The sequence below is a fragment of the Nesoenas mayeri genome, assembly GCF_963082525.1.
Source record: "Nesoenas mayeri genome assembly, chromosome: 1".
NCBI lineage: Eukaryota > Metazoa > Chordata > Aves > Columbiformes > Columbidae > Nesoenas > Nesoenas mayeri.
Genome location: NC_137541.1, coordinates 85,360,736 through 85,382,477, shown reverse-complemented (window position 1 = coordinate 85,382,477; position 21,742 = coordinate 85,360,736). Strand labels below are relative to the sequence as shown.

The 21,742-nt window shown below is 45.9% G+C and overlaps 2 protein-coding genes across 2 annotated transcripts in view; one reads left to right on the top strand and one right to left on the bottom strand.

The window, feature by feature from the left end:
• The window catches only part of LOC308047828 (rap1 GTPase-activating protein 1-like), a gene marked incomplete at both ends in the record, with an annotated part of 28,880 nt that extends 9,548 nt beyond the window's left edge, over positions 1-19,332 (top strand). Inside the window, 6 exons of the mRNA XM_080356593.1 lie at positions 145-248; positions 2,472-2,585; positions 7,338-7,464; positions 7,547-7,649; positions 18,602-18,611; positions 19,281-19,332. Coding sequence (XP_080212719.1) covers positions 145-248; positions 2,472-2,585; positions 7,338-7,464; positions 7,547-7,649; positions 18,602-18,611; positions 19,281-19,332 — 510 coding nt within the window. The remainder of the gene's footprint in view (positions 1-144; positions 249-2,471; positions 2,586-7,337; positions 7,465-7,546; positions 7,650-18,601; positions 18,612-19,280) is intronic.
• LOC308042135 (rap1 GTPase-activating protein 1-like) overlaps positions 1-21,742 on the bottom strand; it is a gene marked incomplete at both ends in the record, with an annotated part of 189,226 nt that overhangs the window by 141,556 nt on the left and 25,928 nt on the right. The gene's annotated exons all lie outside the window — the stretch shown is intronic.

The following is a 21,742-nucleotide window of genomic DNA, read 5'->3' as shown; positions in this document are numbered from 1 at the left end:
GGAGCTGAGCTGTTCTATTGTATTGCAAAGCAAAGGAGAGGATCTGGATCCACATTGCAAACTCTCTTCCATGCTTTCAGTTCTCCACAGTGTTTCCCGTCATGTTTCCCGCTCTCTTTTCTGTCACACTTTCCTTTTTTCTAGTCTTTTGCCTTGCCTGGTAGGAGCCCCTCACGTACTCGAGCTAGCTGGTTCCATGGGCGACGGAGTAGTGCCATTGGCATTGAGAACATACGGGAGGAAAAGAGGTATGAGCCGTGGGAAGATGAGACAAAGACAGAAAAAAAAAAAAAAAACATAGAAGGAGATGAGAAAGGGGAGATAGAAAGGCATGTATAAGGACAGAAAGGTAATTGACAGGAATGAGTATGGAAATGGAAATGGTTGGAATGGGAAGAAAAGCCTCATTATGAGTTAATGGAGAAATGGACAATTGACAGAAACAAACAAAACAAAAAGGGCTCTTTGTAAAGGAGAATAATCAATATGAGTGGAAGAAGGGAGGAAATGGGTGGAGGAACATAGTAATGTCACTCTTAAATATTGTGCAATATGTTCCAGGACTCCTGGTTCTCCTGTTCTGTATTCATCACTTTCAGATAACAATCAGATTAAAGGCTTCTATTTGGCAAGGGAGAATTGGGTGCTTGGTTGTTTGTTTGGTTTTGTGTCAAAAAGTTCAAATAGACAAAACTTCTGATACCTTGAAAAAAAAGGATTTTTTAAAAAAAGCTTTAAGTCAAAACAAATTAGATGGTGTGAGAAATACTTAAAGGGTAACATACAGGTTCAAGGAGTGATTTGGCATATTTGACAGAATTTTAACCATTCAAAAGTTGTCTGTTGGTCACAAGAGATTTAGTTAAATCAAATTTGTCTCAGTTCTTGCTGAGGCTCCTTTTCAAGATTATACAGAGTTTCAGAAGTCACATGAGTGCTCTGCATCTAATATACATTTTTTCCAGGTGCAAGAATTCCGGAGGACAGCTTACAGACTCAGCGTAAAAGGGGGAAAAAAGCTATCTTTAATGTGGAAAATAGTGATTTCACAACAGGAAGAATTACTACATTTTCCCTTCTAGGTATTCCCTTGGACCTTTCTTTAATGAGATGCCTAGGACCTAATCTGAATAATAATAGTATAGAATACAGTATAGAACCTTCTTTGAGAAAAATTAAATCTGAGACAACTTCCATGTAACAGTCTAAGCCAACACAGTAGCCATAGCTCCTCACTACTTTGAATAGTTTTGTACCTTATGCAGCTGCACCTGCCAACCCATTACATTGTGTACAACATTATTCACTATCCCCTTAAAAGATCTGTAAAAGTTTTCTACAATAAGGAAAATCCCTAGATTTCTTTTCTTTCTGTTTTGTTTTTGTTTGGTTGGTTTTTGTTTTGGTTTGGTTTTTCCCCTGGCCTTTGCTAGGAGGAAATTGGTAAGTTATTTGGTTTATTTAGCTTTCCTTTTGTTTATTTGTAATCGTATTATAGATATGAGGAACAGTGAGCCTTATCTTGTGTTCTGTGAAAAACTATTTGGTTGATTCTTGAAGGTGCAGTTTAACCAGCAACTGGTCTGTTCTAATGGTTCAATGCCACTGAAAAGCAGTCCCACTAACTCTTTCAACTACCCAATCCTGTCCTATTCCTTGTGATGGCTCAGATGTTCAGTGAACTCTTCATGGAACTGATTCAGCCCATTAATCTAATAGAAAAAGTATCAACTTTCACTGGATTGTCTGCCAGGTTCTGCCATGAACTGGTTCATGGATGAGTCTGATGGGTACCTGGGCTGATGGGAAGTACACTCAGCAAGAATGGGGGAGACTGGAGCAGTCTCTCTGGCAGAAGAGAGATTAACACACTGTGTGTGACTTCACCCTGAAGCTGTAGTTTAATGGTATGCAGGCTCTGACAGCAGAGCTGACCCAGGAGGAACTTTGTGAGCTCCATCACTGAAGCAACAAAACTCACTCAAAAAAACCCTGAGTTTTCCAATCCTTAATTAAACATACCCCACTTTTCAGTTACTTACACAGACAGCTTGCTTCAGAAGTATCTTGACAAGTACTAGTAGCAACAAAACTATTGTAACCCTCCTGAAACAGAAATTTGCTGGATCCTTTTTCTTTGTGCAATAAATACATTAACTCTCTAATCAATCCTAAAACTTTCTAAGACCAATGAAATGGGGAGGGTAGAAGAAAAAGAGGAAGAATTAAAAGAGAGTACAGAAATTAATTTTAACTTTTATATCAATTCAAAAGGAGCTTAAAGCTGGCCATTTCTAATATATTGCCCTCAACAGGTCACATGTGAGGAACCTACTCTTCTCAACACAACTGTACTTTCATGTGTATATGAAAGATCCAGCTTTGTAATTGTGGCTGGTAAGAAAGTGTTAGAATAGATAGTAGTTAACTCTGACCATGGGGTACAGCTGGTTTCTATTTTTTCCCAACAGAGGCACTGCAGAGAGGATACGGAAGGTGCTGAACAGTCCAGGAACTTTCTTTGACCTGAAGTCTGATGGATCCTCCAGTCCCAGCTCTCCAGAATTCCCCAGGAGGATAAGCAAGTGAGTTGAAAATAATTTTAGTATTTGAAATACACTCAGTGTGTCTGGTATTGACTTAAGCATGGTGCATGTCTTGCTCTCTTGGAGGATTTACTAAGATTGCCCACACCAGGCATTGCAGTATCTTAAAAGTTGTATGTCTGGCCATGGAACAGTAATTCAAGCATGCAAGTAAGTAAGTCAGCTTTCTTAAACAGCCAGTGAATAAAGATTGAACCATTTAAAGGTGATTTGGCTGTATCTTTACTGTAATATTAGTTTGCATCCAACAGGATACACAAAGCCCTAGCAGTTCAGTTGTCCATGCTTACTCATGTATTTTTTTCCTCTGTAGTTTGCTCTGGGTTGATTTTGGAGCTTCATGGAGAAGCTTGGACAAGGGTTTGATGGAATGTTGAGTTGTGTTCAAGTTCTGCCCCTTCAAGCAGGATTCACGCTGCTGCTCCAAACCAGTCTGAACTACTAGTCTGTTTTCAGTCCCCCCAAAGTGTTACAGTGGGGTCTCATGTGTTGCACCTAAGTTTCATCGCTAAAGTACGCCATACCATACCTAGTGTACTCCTGCAAAATACTTCACGTGGTAGTCTGCAAAATAGTTCTTCAGTTTCTGGTGGTCAAAAACTATATAAAAATGTACTTTCCTGGTAGTGCATCTTTGCTGTTGCTAAGCTGCATTATGCTGGGATGTGATCCTATCTAGGATACTTCAGGACTTAATGGAAACTATACATTTACATTTACAAGATTCCAGAGCAGCCTGTCTCTAAATCCAGGACTGCAGCTGACTTTCTGGAACAGCTTGCCACACCTGATTTTTTTCATGAGAACTTGGATGAGACCTGTGGCAAAAAGGGCACTGAGTACTTTGTAGTAAGGCATGTCCCTTTCTCAGGACTGGGGCTGCTCTAGGAAACTTTCGGGAAATGCTCTAGAGCCAGGCCTCTGTGTTGCTCCAGGTGCCAAGTCTGATAAGGAAGGGCCTTCCTTCCAGGTAGATCCAAAGCTCCATAAGAATTGCAGGCTGGTGACTATCTGCAGTAGTTCAGCTGTGCGACTACCCAAAATGTTGTCACAGCCAAGGTGCAGAGTTCTGGTAAATATGTTTTTGTGATACTAGTTTTTGGTTTAGGTGGGTGTCCAAAATTTTGGTGGAGGATGAGAGCACAGCTAGGAGATATAGACCATTTAAGATGCTAGCTCTAGCAGCAAAGGATAAGAGAGAATGCAGGACATGGAATCACTGATTGGTCAGCAACTCCTTCCAGCCTTACCACATTATTCTACCTCCCCATCCTCATACTGCCTGGGACCTTGTTAATGAATTAGAGGTTCACACGTGAAGGACTCTTGCTCTGATTAGGCAGATGAAGTAACCTTGCATAATCAGCAAGAATTCTGCCTAGTAAGAAAACATCTCATAATTTGGTTAGTTCTGGTTAGCATACTGTAGAATGTGTGCATGTCCTGGAAGAAAATGATGAAGCTTTCTTGACATCTGTTCCTGATTTCTACATTTGATGGCGGGCTTCATCCACTTCCCAGCCCCCAGTGTCTATTCATCAGCTGAGGTGAACCAGATGCAATGGCTGTTTCAAATTGATATGACATGCTTTCAGAGAGCAAACATACCATGGGATTTCACTGACAATACTTGCATGAATATTGTTTATGCACATGAGGCATGACCTGTACGATTTGGCAGTCTATTTCTGTCACCAGGATTCTCTCTGAGCATCTTTTTCCAGTCCTGGATCCAAAACCACTTGTACAATCACCAGAAGAAGTCTTTTCACAGTTGTGGTAGTTTAGCTCTTTCCTGGACAGTTTGTTTACAAGGTGGGATGTAACATGGAGTTTAGTACAACTGGTGATTAGCCAGAGTTAGAGTTGTAATTTCAGAGTTAGGGACCAGCCCATGTACAAGTCATAGCTTCTGCATCATAGCTGGGACAGGGAATCAAGGACATGGAATTCCACCACATAGAGCGCACTATTTTCGCCAAAACAGTATTAGCACATTATTGCAGTAACAGTCTAGGAGTTTAATTCTAACAGGCTATCTCAAAGATAGTTCTACTGAAATAGTATTGTTCATTAATTGTGAAGCCACAAATCAGGATTGTGATATAGGCATATTTCTAATGCAAAAAGAGTTCCAGCTGGTTCTAGAGCAATTTCTGCAGCCCATATTAAAAATGTCATCCCTGGCAGTATGTCAATCAATCCGCTCCTGGTTCTCCCCAGGGAGTAGTGTCACAGGAAATTTCTCTGTCACAAAAATGTTCAGCATGTTGCTGCTGGTCTTAAATAATAATTACAGATTCTAGACCGAATCAAACCCTTAGTCCATGTTGTGCTAAAACCAAGCTGGAAATAATGTAAAGGGAACACAGATTAATTCTTTTACAGTAGCGCTCTCTTTCCTCACATGCTGATTGCCAACACACCATTCTGCAGTGATTAGCTTGCAGTCCATGAAACTGCATTGTTCAGTTGGGCTTCTCTACCACGTGCAGGGACAATTACCCTTAGTTTTTCTGCTTTACTGTCCAGGTAGGCTTCCAAATAATCCTTCTTCCCATGGGACAGACTTAAAAGAATGAACCCCGCCTAAGTAACCACATAGCAAACCTCCTCAGGATCAGATGGCTTTCTGGGTTGCATCTGAAAAATCAAGCACTGTACTGTGTACACCCAAATCCTAGGAAAAGTTTTTTTGTGTTTTCCATCCTTAGACTCATCTGAGTAGGGACATGAAGCCAATCAAGCGCGGACCAGATGCTTCTCTGTCATTGGTTACCTACTGAAGATACTGGCAAGACTTTTGGGGTGAAATGAGAGCCTTGGCTAAGAGGAGCATGAACTTACTTAGAGGACCTCAAGGACTGTGGAGAGACCAAGTGGCACCATGTAATGCTCCACTGGCAGTTCCAGGAGCAGGAGTCCTGGGAAAGGGACGTGTCCAGATAACTTCTATTGGAGCATTTTGGCTCTAGCCCATTCCCATTGCCCAGTTAGCAGCCATTGAAACAGCCTCTACTAGTGATGAGGGAAAGAGGCTGCTGCTGAGTGCCTCTCCTTCTCTTCCCCTCCCCTCTTCTCAGATGAGCCAGAAGAGAACAGCTTCGCCTGCAGAAGGCAAGAGCAGACAAACATCTTTCCACCTCTGTCTCTACTGTCTTTGGATGACATAGGTCAGTAGGTGAGGATGGAGAAACCTGCTGAGGAAGGATGCTGAGAAGGAGATACTTTGTAAAAATCTGGGCTCTAACTCACTTAAATTCATGTTATTGATTTGCTCTGCCAATAGAGAAGCGTGTTGGTCTTCATTTCCTCCAAAATATATTTCCTAACCTCCTGAGGAAATACCTTTGGCCTATATTGGCCCTGTCTTTACTGTTCTCCCTGTTGCATGCTGGCATGTGATATGCCTGGGACTTTAGGTTTCATTACTGCTTGTAGGTCAAGACTGGCCACATTTTGAAGTGTTTCTGAAGGAATAAACATATTTAGTATCTTGAAGGTGTCTTATCTTTCTTGCCTCTCCTAGCTTTTTTGGGTTTCTTAACATTTTTAAGCACTCATCTCTCTCTTATTGGCTGATCTCTTCTGCAGGCAGTGAGTATTTCACCATAAATGTTAGGTTTACATGCACAGTGCACCTTCCACCATGTGAGCTTATCAGCCTCATGAACTGCTCTTTCTCCTAGATGACTGTAAGCAGTGGATCCCAAATTCTGAGCTGGGAGAAGCTGACCTAAAGGGTCCTTTTTGACAGATATGAAACATGGTATATATCATGGCTATCTCAGTGACCATGACATTTGAGAGAGTGGCAGTCAAGTGATCCAATAGATTTTGCTTTGAATGTTCCTATTGTAATGGCCCTGTGGGAGCTAAAAGTCTAGTGGGATGGACCTACAGGAGCCTGGCTACTGGCAGCTGTGCACATACAAAATCACCAGGAAGGGCATCCTCACCTAGGTATGTTCCTATCTGTAAGCAGGAGGACCTTTCTGACATGTCTGTGCAAGAGCTTGACACTCAATCCTAATGGCTTGGCACTGAGACATCCTAAAATAATGCAGATCTCAGTAATTTGTTTGTGCCTTCCCATTGCTTCCTTGAATTTTCTTAGTTAATAATTCTATAATACTGGTTAATGTCTCTAAGTTTTCCTTACTCCTCCTGTTAAAACTGTCTGGAAACATAGCAGTAACAATTCATAAGCTCTATGACATGAAAAGTGTGCTTTTATAGCTTCCTTGTACTGTCTGGAATTTCACCAGACCAAACACAATAGGCTGAGAGTGGATGTGGGTGGCCGAGGCTGGGTAGTGCCTTGCCTTTATACTCAGTTTAACACCTCAACATGTTGTATTTAGGCTTCTAAAATCTCTAATCTCCAAAGTGAAGGCATCTGTTGATTTTAATGAATGTCTAGAGGTTAACAGTGCTTAAATGCAGGTGGTTTGACTCACTCTGCTTGAAGACACTTAGGTCTGTGACTTAAAAATTCAGTCTTGTCCTTTGATTATAGTTATCCAGCATGGAAACAAGAAGTGGTGTTTCTACTAAATGAAGTAGCAACTAGAAATTAAGGAATGCAAGCCAGTTCACCAGAATTGGAAAAACTAGCTGTGGATGAATAATTTCCTGTTGCTGACTACTATATGGTAAAGTTATGTCACAAAAAGTGCAAGCCTATGTGTAACAATAAGCCTGATAATGTTGAATGCTTACATTTCACAGAATGCTCAGGAGTCAGACTTCAGGATACTGCGTGATGCAGCCATTCTCACGTTCTTCATCCAGTGTAAGCAGTTGCTGTAGTAGTTTGAGGGAAAATGAAACATCTGAGGAAGAGGAGAATGACAGGGTGGGTGTATGAACTCTAACAGGCTACCCTCCCTGATTTTACCAAGTGCTTTATTAAAACACGTCTTCTTTGCCCTCTCCAGGAGCTGAGGTGCTCTCTTAAGGGCCTTCCAAAACAGGATTCAAAGGTTCAGACTATGTGGCTGGATGACAGTGACTGCACACCCAGTACTTCCAGCTCACCAGGTAAAAAAGAAAGAAAGAAAAACAGAAAAAATCCTCTGGTTATGCTTCTAGAAACATATGTGATGTTGAGCTACAATCATTTTGGAAAATCTTTCGTATGCCATCCTTGAGATTTGGGAAAGCATAGGTAGATAATAGGCTGAGAGAAATGGGAGAGAAGCCAGCATGCAAATCCTAATGGGGAATGGAGAATGGGAAGTGTGTTCCAGTAGCATGAATAAATATTGCTGTACACACTGCAGAAGGAGCTACAGTAGATTGCAAAGAATGAGTGTGTTCCTGTGTGAGTGTGTTCATGTGTTTCTATGGAGAACAAGCAAGAACAGAACAAGCAAGGGCTCAGTTAGCTTTAATTTTCTTAGGACAGTCTCAAGATGATATTCGAAAGAAATTACAGAAACTGGAGGGGGCACAATTACGAGATCTGGATGTTATGTTAGAAACAGCCTGGAAAGTTAATAATAAGAGAGAAAAGGAACAGTCAAGGCATTATCAGCAAGACCTGTTGTCCAAGGACAAGGTGGGGGAGTAGGAACAGGAGTCCATGGTAGATGAATTAGAAACGGTCAAGGGCGTGGTTTTCGGAATGTTCAGGGAATTCCTTTGGGACCTGTTGTAAAGCTTGGTTCAAATCAATGTGCTTATTGTAAGCAGCAAGGACACTGGAAAAACGAATGCCCGAACTGTCCCGGTTCCATGAGTTGGGTACCAAATGCAGTAGGAAATGCAGTACAAACTATGGTGCTGGGGGAGTATAGTAATGACAGCTGACTATATGAAAGCACAAAAATGGATACCCAGAATAAGGAGCCCTTAGTGACGGTACAAGTGGGAGACCAGGATGTGAGATTTTTTGTGGACACAGGGGCTACCTATTCTGTGCTAAATTCCTTACAGGGAACAGTAGGTCATAAAATGACAACGATTGTTGGTGCCACAGGGAAGGAAGAAGTACGGCCATTCCTACAACCCTTAGATTTGTGTTTTGGAGGAAAGGAATTAACCCACAAGTTCTTATATGTTCCAGACTGTCCAGTTTCCCTTTTAGGACGGGATTTATTGACCACATTGGATGCCGTAATAACATTTGAGGATGGAAACCTGGTAATGAAAATTCCAGAATCTAAGGTAGGACAAATTCTGTTATTAAAAGAAAACCTGGTAGTGAAAATACCACAAGCAGTGGAGGAGGCTGTGATGGACTGACATACCTGGGAAATCAAAACCAGCCCAGCCTGTAAAAGTGGAACTGAAGGAAGATGCCAAGCCAGTACAGTTGAGGCAGTACCCACTGAAACTAGAAGCTAGGTTAGGCATAGTACCTCTAATTGAAAAATTCTTGAAATATGGTATTCTAGAGGAATGTGAATCAGAATATAATACTCCAATTTTTCCAGTAAAGAAACCTGATGGTAGTTATCAATTAGTCCAAGATTTGCGGGCTGTAAACCAGATCACTAAGGACATTTATCCGGTAGCTGCAAATCCATATACCTTGTTAACATCTGTGAAAGAGAAATATAAATGGTTTACTGTACTTGATTTAAAAGATGCCTTCTTCTGCATACCCCTTGACCATGAAAGCAAAAATTCCCATTGCCTTTGAATGGGAAAATCCACACAATGGGAGGAAAACTCAATTAACCTGGACACGCCTTCCACAAGGGTTCAAGAATAGCCCAACCATCTTTGGAAATCAACTAGCCAAGGAACTCGAGGAATGGACTACAAAAGGTCATATCATGATCCCTCGACAATGGTATTTGTTGCTACAATATGTAGATGATATTCTGATTGCGACTATGGGAAAAAGGATAGAAGTGTTTGTATCCCATATGGTGACAACAGTATTGGAACAAAAGGGGGGCCATTGGCTTTCCTCAAGCAGAATGATGAAATACCAGGTAATTCTGACAGAACAAGATGATGTTGTTCTAAAAATTACTAACCTAATGAATCCTGCGGAGTTTTTGGGTGCAGGTACTGAAGAAGGAGATCTGGAACATGATTGTGTGGAAGTCATCGAATACACCCATGCAAGTCGTCCTGATTTGAGAGACACCCCGCTGGCAGAAACTGACTGGGAACTCTTTACTGATGGCAGTAGCTTTGTGGAAAGTGGAGTACGGTATGCAGGATATGCGATCACTACTGTCAAGACAGTAATTGAGGCCAAACCCTTACCACCAAACACCTCAGCACAAAAAGCGGAATTAATCGCCTTGACTAGGGCATTGGAACTCAGTGAGAACAAGAAAGGTAACATATGGACTGACTCAAAATATGCTTTCGGAGTTGTTCATGTGCATGGAGCCTTTGGAAAGAGTGGGGACTGCTCTCTTCACAAGGAACAAACATTAAATACCAGAAGGAAATACTGAACTTGATTAATGCCATTCAGAAACCATCACAAGTTGCTATAATGCACTGTAAAGCTCATCAAAGTGGAACATTGAAAATTATTGGGGGAAATCAGCTTGCTGATCAAACAGCTCCGTCGGTGGCACGGCAAGTGAGAACAATGGTGGGTCTTGTCTCCCAGAAGGTAAGAGCAATTGATTTATTACCTTCAGAGCCACCTAAATATTCCATAGAAGATGAAAAACTTGTAAGTCTAGTAAGAGCCAGCAAGAATAATTCTGGGTGGTATGTAACCACCAATGGACAAGTTGTGGTGCCAAGCACTATTATGAGAGGAATACTTCAGACAGAACACCAGGAGTGTCACTGGGGTGCAGAAGCATTGGTAACTTATCTAAGGAAACAAATTATCTCGGTCCAGATGTTAACAATGGCAAAGTCTATTACAGCTAAGTGTGAAATTTGCTTGAAAAATAATCCTCTAGTAAAAAGAAAAATAGAAATGGGGAAAATTAAGACAGGCATGCAACCCGGGGATTATTGGCAAATAGATTACACGGAACTCCCCAGAACTCGTGGATATAGATATCTACTCGTTGTGGTGTATACCTTTTCTGGATGGCCAGAAGCCTTCCCTTGTCACACCAACCAAGCAAAAGAAACTGTGAAATGGTTATTAAAAGAAATAATCCCTAGATTTGGGGTACCAATAGGAATATCATCCGATAGGGGGCCCCATTTTGTGGCACAACTGATAAAGGAGGTTAGCAGATGTTTAGGGATTCATTGGCATCTGCATACTCCCGGGAGGTTTTCTCGGTAAGGACCAGCTGATTGTTTCCAGGGTTTAAGGTGTTTAGGTGCAGAGGGTTCTGTTTCCGAAGGTGCAAGACACGGCACATCCAATTCTAAAGCGTTACTGCTACTGTTTTCTATAGCCATACACGTGCCCTCCGGTGGCCACTGTACTTCACTAGGCAGGTCATATTCAGGCCACCGGCGAGTACAATATTCAGTTAATTTCTTTTTACTCATTGATTGTCCGAATCCACCCTCCTTCCAATGTTTCAACAGGCAATCTAATGGTGACATCTTTGTATTGCACGTATCAACACAGAAGGATATAGATAACTAACGCAGAAAGATAACATAGGTAACTTTACCAGAACAACAGTAAACACGGATCAAATCACCAGTTTCAACAGTAAATACAGATTAAATCACCAGAACTACAGACCAGGTGCTGAGCAGCACTAATAACCAGACCAGGTGCGCACAAATTACCAAACCAGACCAGGTGCCGAGCCTGCGGCACAAATAACCAGACCAGACCAGATGCCGAGCCCGCAGAGGTTTCCCTCTGGCTGACGGACGGCTGCCTAGGCAATACCCCGGGAGCTCCCTGCCCAACTGAGCGTGGCTTTCGCTGCGTCTGACCGGCAGGCTACCAGATGCCTGACCAGCAGGCTACCAGACCAGGGGTGTTTGTCACACACACAGTGTCCAGTCAGGTTTGTGACACACACGCTGTTCATTGGGGCTTGTTCCAGACTCAGGGTCCAATGGTTTATGTGACACACACACTGTTTAATGGTGGTTGTGACACACGCACTATCCAATTTGTGAAATACACACTGTCTATGGGGTTTGTGACATACACGCTGTCCAAAGGGGTTTGTGACACACACACTCTCCAATGGGGCTTGTGACTGACAAACTTTTCAATGATGTTTGTGACACACACCTTGTCCAGGGAGGGTTTTGACACACACAGTCCAGGGGGCTTTGTGACACACACACTGTCCAATGGGGTTTGTGATGCACATGCACTGTCCAACGGAGTAGAGTGGACACACACGTTGTCTAATGGGGTTTCTGACACACCAAATGTCCAATGAGGTTTGTGACAAACACACTGTCCAAATGGATTTGTGACACATGCACTGTCCAATAGGGTCTGTGACACACACAGTCTGTCTAATGGTGTTTGTGACTCACTGTCCACCTGGGTTAGTAACACACACGTTGTCCAATGGGATTTGTGACACACACACTGCCCAGGGCGGTTTATGATATACACGCTGTCCAGGGGCGTTTGTGATACACACGCTATCCAACATGTGTGTCACAAACTACTTTGGATAGTGTGTGTGTCACAAACACCATTGGACAGAGTGTGTGTCACAAATACCCCTGTACAGTGTGTGTCTCACGAACCCCTTTGAACAGCTTTTTCAGATCCCACTATCAGGGAGTGCGAAAGGGAGATTGACTGGTGGAGTAACATCCTGACTTGCCAGTCGGAAAGGTCCCAGGGAGGTACCCCCCAAAAGGAGATGGACCTCCTGTCCTCTCGGACAGAGGCAGAAGTCCTGAGTCGGCCCCACCCTTGTTGCTGTCAGGCAGAGGTAGGGGACCTAAAAGACGACGAGGGTTGGAAGCGTGTTCCAGTTCGGCGTCACGGGCAGCCCTCCTCCCTGCCTGCTTTGTCTCCCCAGGTGCCCCTCTGTAATAGGTTTGAGGCCCTGGATCTTGAAGAAGAGGTAGGTGAGGAGGCGGTGCCATGCCTGCCTACAAGATCACATAGGAAGAGGTGGTTGACTCCACAACTTAAGACTGCCTCTGATAAGAAAGAAAGAAGGGTGATAGTAATAGGAAATTCCCTTCTGAAAGGAACAGAGGGCCCAGTATGCAGAGTTGATCCTCATCTTAGGGAAGTTTGTAGTCTACCTGGAGCCCGGATCAAGGATATCACTAGAAAGCTCCCCAAACTGGTGCACCCGACAGACTACTACCCGCTGCTGGTCTTCCAGACAGATGGGGAGGAAGCTGCTTCGTGTAGTCTGAGGGGAATGAAGAATGATTTCAAGGTCTTGGGAAGGATGGTGAAAGACTCAGGGGCTCAAGTGATCTTCTCTTCACTCCTTCCATCTTCAAGTGACGATGTGGGATGGAATAGGAAAATTCATTCTCTAAATGGTTGGCTCCAAGAGTGGTGCTATAGGCAGGGGTTTGGATTTTTTGATAATGGTTGGTTCTATAAGACACCAATCCGGACAGTGTCACGTGGGAAAGGTTTATCTCGTAGCGGCAGAAGAATGCTGGGACAGGAATTAGCTGGGCTCATTTGGAGAGCTTTAAAACTAGGCTGGAAGGGGGATGGGGTTGTAGCTGGGCTTGTCCCAGTGGGGCAGCATTCTAAAACTGATGAGGGCCGGGTGGCCTCCTATGCCCCTAGGGAGAAATGGGTGTGCTCCACTCGCTCCCTGAAATGCCTCTACACCAATGCGCGCAGCATGGCGAATAAACAGGAGGAGTTAGAATCCTATGTCCGGTCGGGAGATTATGATCTGGTGGCAATTACAGAAACATGGTGGGACAGTTCACATGACTGGAATGTGGTCATGGATGGCTATGCCCTTTTCAGAAAAGACAGGCCAGCCAGGCGTGGTGGTGGAGTTGCTCTCTATGTGAGAGAGCAACTACAATGTACTAAATTCTGCCCAGGAGTGGAGGATGAGCGAGTTGAGAGTGTATGGGTCAGGATCAAGGGGCAGGCTGGCAGGGGTGACACTGTTGTGGGTGTCTATTACAGGCCACCAGATCAGGCTGAGGAAGTTGATGAGGCCTTCTATGGGCAGCTGAGAGTGGCCTCACAGTCACAGGCCCTGGTTGTTTTGGGTGATTTTAACTTCCCTGATGTTTGCTGGAAGGACCATTCAGCCAGCCAGCCACAGTCCAGAAGGTTCCTCCAGTGCATTGATGATAACTTCCTCATGCAGATGGTGGAGGAGCCGACTAGGAGAGGTGCACTGCTGGACCTCATCCTCACTAACAAGGAGGGTCTGGTCGAAGCAGTAAAGGTTGGGGGCTGCCTGGGTTGCAGTGACCACGAGATGGTGGAGTTCAGCATCTTGTGTGGCAGGAACAGAATAGCAAGTAGAATTGCAACCCTGGACTTTAGCAGGGCTAACTTTGGCCTTTTCAAGCAATTGCTGGGGGAAATCCCATGGGCAAGACTGCTTGAAGAAAAAGGGGCCCAAGAGAGCTGGATTGCATTCAGAGATTGCTTCTTCCACGCTCGGGATCAGAGCATCCCCACACGTAGGAAGTCAAGGAAGGGTGCCAGGAGGCCTGCATGGTTGAATAGGGAATCTGTTGGGTATGCTCAAGCAGAAGAGGAGAGTTTACAGGTCATGGAAGCAGGGGCTGGCCACTTGGGAAGAATATAAGGCTGCTGTTAGAGGATGTAGGAAGGCAGCTAGGATAGCCAAGGCCTCCTTAGAATTACAGCTGGCGAGAGGTGTCAAGGACAGCAAAAAGAACTTTTTCAAATACATAGCGGATAAAACTAATACCAGAGGCAATGTAGGCCCACTGAGGAATGGGGTGGGTGCCCTGGTGGCGGAAGATACAGAGAAAGCAGAATTACTGAATGCCTTCTTTGTCTCTGTCTACTCTGCCGGAGGCTGTCCTGGGGAGCCCTGTACCCCTGAGACCCCGGATGAAGCCAGGTCCATGGAGGAGTTTGCTTTAGTTGATGAGGACTGGGTTAAGGAGCAATTAAATAGTCTGGACATCCATAAATCCATGGGTCCAGATGGGATGCATCCGCGGGTGCTGAGGGAGCTGGCTGAAGTCATTGCTGGACCGCTCTCCATCATCTTTGCCAAGTCTTGGGAAAGGGGAGAGGTGCCCGAGGAATGGAGGAAAGCAAATGTCACTCCAGTCTTCAAAAAGGGCAAGAAGGAGGACCCGGGTAATTATAGACCGGTCAGCCTCACCTCTGTCCCTGGGAAAGTAATGGAACAGCTTATCCTTGGTGCCATCTCAAGGCATATCAAGGATAAGAGGGTTATTAGGGGCAGTCAGCATGGCTTTACCAAGGGTAGGTCATGCTTGACCAACCTCATAGACTTTTATGAGAATGTAACAAGGTGGATGGATGATGGCAGAGCCGTGGATGTGGTCTACCTTGACTTCAGTAAAGCCTTTGACACAGTCTCCCACAGCATCCCCACAGCTAAGTTGAGGAGGTGTGGTCTAGACAATAGAGTAGTGAGGTGGGCTACAAACTGGCTTAAAGAGAGAAGCCAGAGAGTGGTAGTCAATGGTGCGGAGTCTAGTTGGAGGCCAGTATCTAGTGGAGTGCCTCAGGGGTCAGTACTGGGGCCAATATTATTCAATATATTCATTAACGATTTAGACGAGGGAATAGAGTGTACTATCAGCAAGTTTGCTGATGACACTAAGCTGGGAGGAGTGGCTGACACGCCAGAAGGCTGTGCTGCCATCCAGCGAGACCTGGACAGGCTGGAGAGTTGAGCGGGGAATAACCTGATGAAATTTAACAAGGGAAAGTGTAGAGTCCTGCATCTGGGCAGGAACAACCCCAGGTTCCCGTATAGGTTGGGAAATTACATATTAGAGAGCAGTGTAGGGGAAAGGGACCTGAAGGTCCTGGTGGACAACAGGATGACCATGAGCCAGCACTGTGCCCTTGTGGCCAGGAAGGCCAATGGCATCCTGGGGTGTATTAGAAGGGGGGTGGTTAGTAGATCAAGAGAGGTCCTCCTTCCCCTCTACACTGCCCTGGTGAGACCACATCTGGAATATTGTGTCCAGTTCTGGGCCCCTCAGTTCAAGAAGGAAAGGGAACTGCTGGAGAGTGTCCAGCGTAGGGCAACCAAGATGATTAAGGGAATGGAGCACCTCCCTTATGAGGAAAGGCTGAGGGAGCTGGGTCTCTTTAGTTTGGAGAAGAGGAGACTGAGGGGTGTCACGGAATATTACCCCGAAGGACAACAGGGTCCAAAGCAGCCTTTTTTAAACTGGTGAAACAGGGTTTTAATATTCCAAAGTGACTTAAATACAGGTTCGAATATCAGCTGGAAACTTATTTAGGGGCGGCAACCACTACAGCAGGCGGTCCACAGAGTGCATGCACGTGGCTTCACTCAAAACAATGCCGGAGTCGCCCCTGAGTCCCGGAGAAGCACACACTTGCCCAAGCCTATCCGTAATTATTTTAAAGAGATAATTTAAAGTATGTGTGCAAACGTGCACAGAAAGTATGAATATACTCGCAATCCTGCGAGAAGTTTTACTCACGGCCGTGGCGGCGAGGCAAGCGGAGACTCCGTTCCGGGGAGCTGGGGGGGGGGCCGTGGCTCCTGGCGGCAGTGGCTAAGCTCGTTCTCTGAGAAAACTCCAACCCAAAAGGAAGTTTTCGACGAGTGTCCCGTTTTTTAAGAGCTTGACCTGACTGCAGTCATTCCTCCTATTCCCGGAAGCCCCCCAAAAACATCCCCCACCCTGGGTGTGGGCGCCCAGTGGCTTTTTGCCCCTAACGACTCTGGTATGGGTGCTCTGGGGCCAGACAAAGAAGTCATTAGGCCCATGGCAGCCAGGAGAGAGGGGGATGTGCCCACTCCTCCATACTGAAGGAGGGAGGGGGGAGAGTGGGGGGCAGAAGAGGGGGAGAGAGGCGAGGGGGGGTTGCATTCTGCCACAATCCCACCCTGTGACTACAGTCATGGTCAAGTCATAACTCCAGAGTGGTGTGACAGCCACCTCTTGCCTCCAAAGTAAAAGGGGACATTCCTGCCAGTGAGCCTTAATGTCCACTGTGGATCGCCATATCTCATGTGTTGACTTACCCCTGCCAAACAGTTATTAATCACAATATACAATAGAATCGAGGTAATTGCAACAATCAACAATTGCCCAAGGTAATTAATGAGTTCCAGCATCAGTCACAGTTCATTAGTGTTTCCATTCCTGTGACTGTCTTCCTTCTGAATGGCTTGCTGGTTTTAGCTAGATCCTTTTCCACCCCGTCATTGTTGGCGGTGTTTTCAAGGCATCTGGATGCTTTTCCATCCCTTGCTGGTGTTAGCTGGATCTTCTTCCACAACAGGAACAGAGATTTTGTAGAAGGAAAACCTACAGCAACACTCATCAGCTGTTTTAACCTGAGCATTTGGCTTACACAAGAGTAGCAGCTTTATTCTGCATTCCCCATCAGGCACTCGTGCACACACATTAAATCACACGCGCCCGGACACCCATAGGCCATGTGGGGTCCCCGGCTGCTGCAGCAATGGGGAGCTGGTGTAGCTAAAACTTCACACCAAACACACACAAGCAAACACCTTAAAACAACCACTGCAATGGGGGTTTAAGTTAAAAGGTTAAACTTCTGCTGTAACAAAACGGGCTGTATACAGCAAAATACACGTGCCTCTTTAACCCTCCAAAGCAATGGCTTATTATTATTATTTTGTGCAAATTTTAAAATCTTCAAATATGCATAAAAGCAATATCAACAACAAAAGTTGTTAAGTCTGCTAATACTGAAACTTCCGTAATGCAAAGGCACATGTCCAGGCCGAAGCAAAGGCTAGTGCCATGGTTCTGCTTGCTGCTGGTCAGAATCCTCTATTAGTCTCTTAATAGGAGACAGCTTGTTGTGGAGATACACGCATCTGTACTTCTCTTCCACCCTGTCATCTTCCTTTGCCCTGCAAGAAAACACAAAGAACAGACCTCGGTCCCTTTGGAACCGGGCTTTCATAGTCAACATGTTAGACTAGCTCAGAAGTTCTGAGCAGAAAATATCTCTTGGACCTTTTGTTTTAGGGGCAGGTCTTTATCGAGTTGCTGCCTGTTATTGACTCTTTATCAAAATCATTAATGACCTCCATAATGCCTCATTTAGCTGCAGTGGAGTGCCAGTAAATTTTTTTTGATAGCAAGTAATATTAGCAGCTACTTTTAGCAAGCAGCAGTGCTAAGGTACGTTGCCGGGTCCTAATGGGAGCTGCCTCTGAACCTCAGAGAGCACTGAGCCGGGGCGGGGTTGCTGGTCCCAAGCCGCGGCTTTTTTTTTTTTTTTTTTTTTTAACTTCAGTTTGCAAGCCGGGGTGGGGGGGGCGCTCCCGCCCGCAGCGAGTCGGGGTGGGGGGGCGGCCAGCCGGAAGGTGGTTGCCTGTCCGCGCTCGCGAGGCCGGGCCGCCCCGCCCCACACCACCAGGACATAGGGTCCAGGAACTGTAGCGGGCCGGGGGGAGATGTGCAGAGAGGCGACAGAAGTTTTACGGGGGGAAGTTTGCGTCCGTTATTCGGGTTATGCCCGTACTGGACATGCGTTTCTAGCAGCTCTCTCAGGCCGCTCCGTTTCATGCCGCCAGTCCCGGGGCAGTCGCCGGCACTCGCGGGGTGGGGCTTTGCTATGCCAGACCCTCCGAGTTGCCGGTACGGGGAGGGGGCCGTCTGGACACCGCGGCTTTTTATTTGCCTTTCTTCAAGATCATTAACAACCTCCGTAGTGCCCCGTTTTGCTGCATTTAGCAGGGGGGAACGTGAGGTACAGGTTATTGTAGATGTGGGTGGAGCAGGAGCAAGTTGCAAGGGTGCAGAGATAAATGGCAATATTTTAATACAGGCTACCTCTGCCCTGTGACTTCCAAAGCTCCAAATCTCCCCATTAGGTAAGCACCATCGTCTACCTGCCAAAATATCGAATCCCAATATGTTCGCTTTATAAGGACTCAGGGCAACTTCCACAGCCGTTGTCCGCTTTTTCCCAGGCAGCAAAAGGTGGATTCGAGCTAAAGGACATCTCTCTGCTACACCCGTTACCCCTACTATATTGATGGCCTTCCTTGATGGTTTAATCCCGAGTTTGTCAGCTTGCCCCCTGTTCAAAACACTGATTTGTGCGCCCGTGTCAATTAGAAATTTTACACTTATCCGCCTTGGGCCAACGGGGATATGTATGTATGGTTTTTTATCACTGGACCATTGGCAAGAGAATACAGAGCGGGTGGGGCGGTCCCGGTTCCCATCCGCCTTTACTAGTTTTTTGACTCCCTTTGTGAGGATGCGAAAGGGTTAGTGTTTCACTTGTCCTCGGGGGAGGGGGCGGTTGCCGGTGCCTTCTCTTTGTTCTCTGATCTTCCCTCTAAGTATTCCACTAGCTCCTGTAAATGCTCAGTGGAGAGCTTGTGCACCAGTTTTCAAGGCACGCCCAAAGCGGCTGCACGGTGCCAGAGGTCGCTCCGCTGCAAACTGCTACTCTGATTTGACTGGCAGCCAAAACGCTCCGGTTTCTGTGACGGGGGGGGGGGCCTGGTGGGGGAGGGTCCCTGAAGAGGCTCGGCTCGGCTCGTCTTCCGGACCGCCCGGCTTCTATACGGGCTGCCGCTCGGGTCTACCCACCCCATCTCGCGCCCATGTGTAACCACATTGTGTAAAATTTCCGCCCAGGTTAATACATGTTCAGGAGGACTTCGGGGATTTTGCTTATTACGATCGATAGCCCCCTGAATTTTTTCCTTAAGGGATTGGACATATATTTTTAAGGCATCCGGTAATCCTTTAATAAGCAGCCAAAGGTGGACCGGATCCACCGGCGCCGCCATAGGGGGGGACTGCCGGCCTCTTTCATACATTGCTTGTATACAAGCCGCCTTTTGAACTCCCTCGGCAAGGTCCGATAAACCTTTTATAACAATTGCCACCGGCTCCCCACGTTCCCTGGGATCTATACCACCAGCCCAGTAAGCTACACGAGATGTGATGGACTGATCACCGTCTGGACCATCACTTAAAAATACCCCTGGGCCCCAGAAACCTGTGGCCTCGTCCTTACTCAATAATATTCTATCACCCCCAGTAAGTGAAACGCGCCAAAGATATTCAGTCTCTGTCTCGCCCGGCTTCCGTGAGAATCTAGTTTGTAAATCCCCTAGCTCCAGTCCTGAATATGGCGTGCTATGGGTAGCCATGCGTGGATTTCTGCCTCGTCCATCCGTATGTGTTTCAGTTCTAATAAGAGGACGCACGTTCTTAGTCTCTACCCCCCCCTCATCAGCGCTGTTTTCAGAGTCAGTATCTCTGTCGAGAAGCGGGGGGGCCGAGGAGCACGCCTGAGCTGGGGGGACGCTAGAGGAAGCTCTCATATTAATTAACAAAAACTCAAGTTTTTGTTCCAAAAAACCAAGTTTCTGTTCTAACAAGCCAAATCTCTTCTCTAAGTAATCCGATCGTATGCTTTGTCGCGAAAAGTCCTGTATTAGACAGTCAAACTGTTCGCTCTGCCGCGAGAGGTTTTGCTTTAAAAGGTCAAACTCTTTGCCTTGTCGCGAAAGGTCCTGCTTTAAGGAGTTAAACTGTTCGCTCTGCTGCGAAAAGTCCTGCTTTAAGGAGTCAAACTTTTCGCTTTGCTGCGAAAAGTCCTACTTTAAGGAGTCAAACTTTTCGCTTTGCTGCGAAAAGTCCTGCTTTAAGGAGTCAAACTTTTCGCTTTGCTGCGAAAGGTTTTGCTTTAAAGAGTCAAATTGTTTGGTTTGCCACAAAAGGTCCTGCTTTAAGGAGTCAAACTTTTCCCTTTGCCGCGAGAAGTTTTCCTCCATTCGGTGCTTAAGTTTACACAGATCCTGTGCTACCTTTAAGCAAACACACAAACTGAAGCACATCGCGCACCATATAATGAAAAACCACGCCGCAAAATGCCAGGTTTCTGCAGAAATGTTACTCAACCCTCTAAAAAGTACCTCCATGTCTGATATCCTGCCGACTACGCCAAATTGTCACGGAATATTACCCCGAAGGACAACAGGGTCCAAAGCAGCCTTTATTAAACTGGTGAAACAGGGTTTTAATATTCCAAAGTGACTTAAATACATGTTCGAATATCAGCTGGAAACTTATTTAGGGGCGGTAACCACTACAGCAGGCGGTCCACAGAGTGCATGCACGTGGCTTCACTCAAAACAATGCCGGAGTCGCCCCTGAGTCCCGGAGAAGCACACACTTGCCCAAGCCTATCCGTAATTATTTTAAAGAGATAATTTAAAGTATGTGTGCAAACGTGCACAGAAAGTATGAATATACTCGCAATCCTGCGAGAAGTTTTACTCACGGCCGTGGCGGCGAGGCAAGCGGAGACTCCGTTCCGGGGAGCTGGGGGGGGGGCCGTAGCTCCTGGCGGCAGTGGCTAAGCTCGTTCTCTGAGAAAACTCCAACCCAAAAGGAAGTTTTCGACGAGTGTCCCGTTTTTTAAGAGCTTGACCTGACTGCAGTCATTCCTCCTATTCCCGGAAGCCCCCCAAAAACATCCCCCACCCTGGGTGTGGGCGCCCAGTGGCTTTTTGCCCCTAACGACTCTGGTATGGGTGCTCTGGGGCCAGACAAAGAAGTCATTAGGCCCATGGCAGCCAGGAGAGAGGGGGATGTGCCCACTCCTCCATACTGAAGGAGGGAGGGGGGAGAGTGGGGGGCAGAAGAGGGGGAGAGAGGCGAGGGGGGGTTGCATTCTGCCACAAGGGGTGACCTTATTAATGTTTATAAATATATAAAGGGTGAGTGCCACGAGGATGGCAGGCTCTTCTCGGTGGCAAACAATAATAGGACAAGCGGTAATGGGATCAAGCTGGACCACAAGAGGTTCCACTTCAATTGGAGAAAAAAATTAAGGGTGATAGAGCACTGGAACAGGCTGCCTAGGGGGGTTGTGGAGTCTCCTTCTCTGAAGACATTCAAGACCCACCTGGACATGGTCCTGTGCGACCTCACCTAGGAATTCCTTTCTCCAGCAGGGGGATTGGACTAAATGATCTTTTGAGGTCCCTTCCAATCCCAAACATACTGTGATACTGTGAAACTGTGATACTGTCCAGGGGGGTTTGTGACAAAAACAGTGTCTAATGAAGTTTGTGACACACACA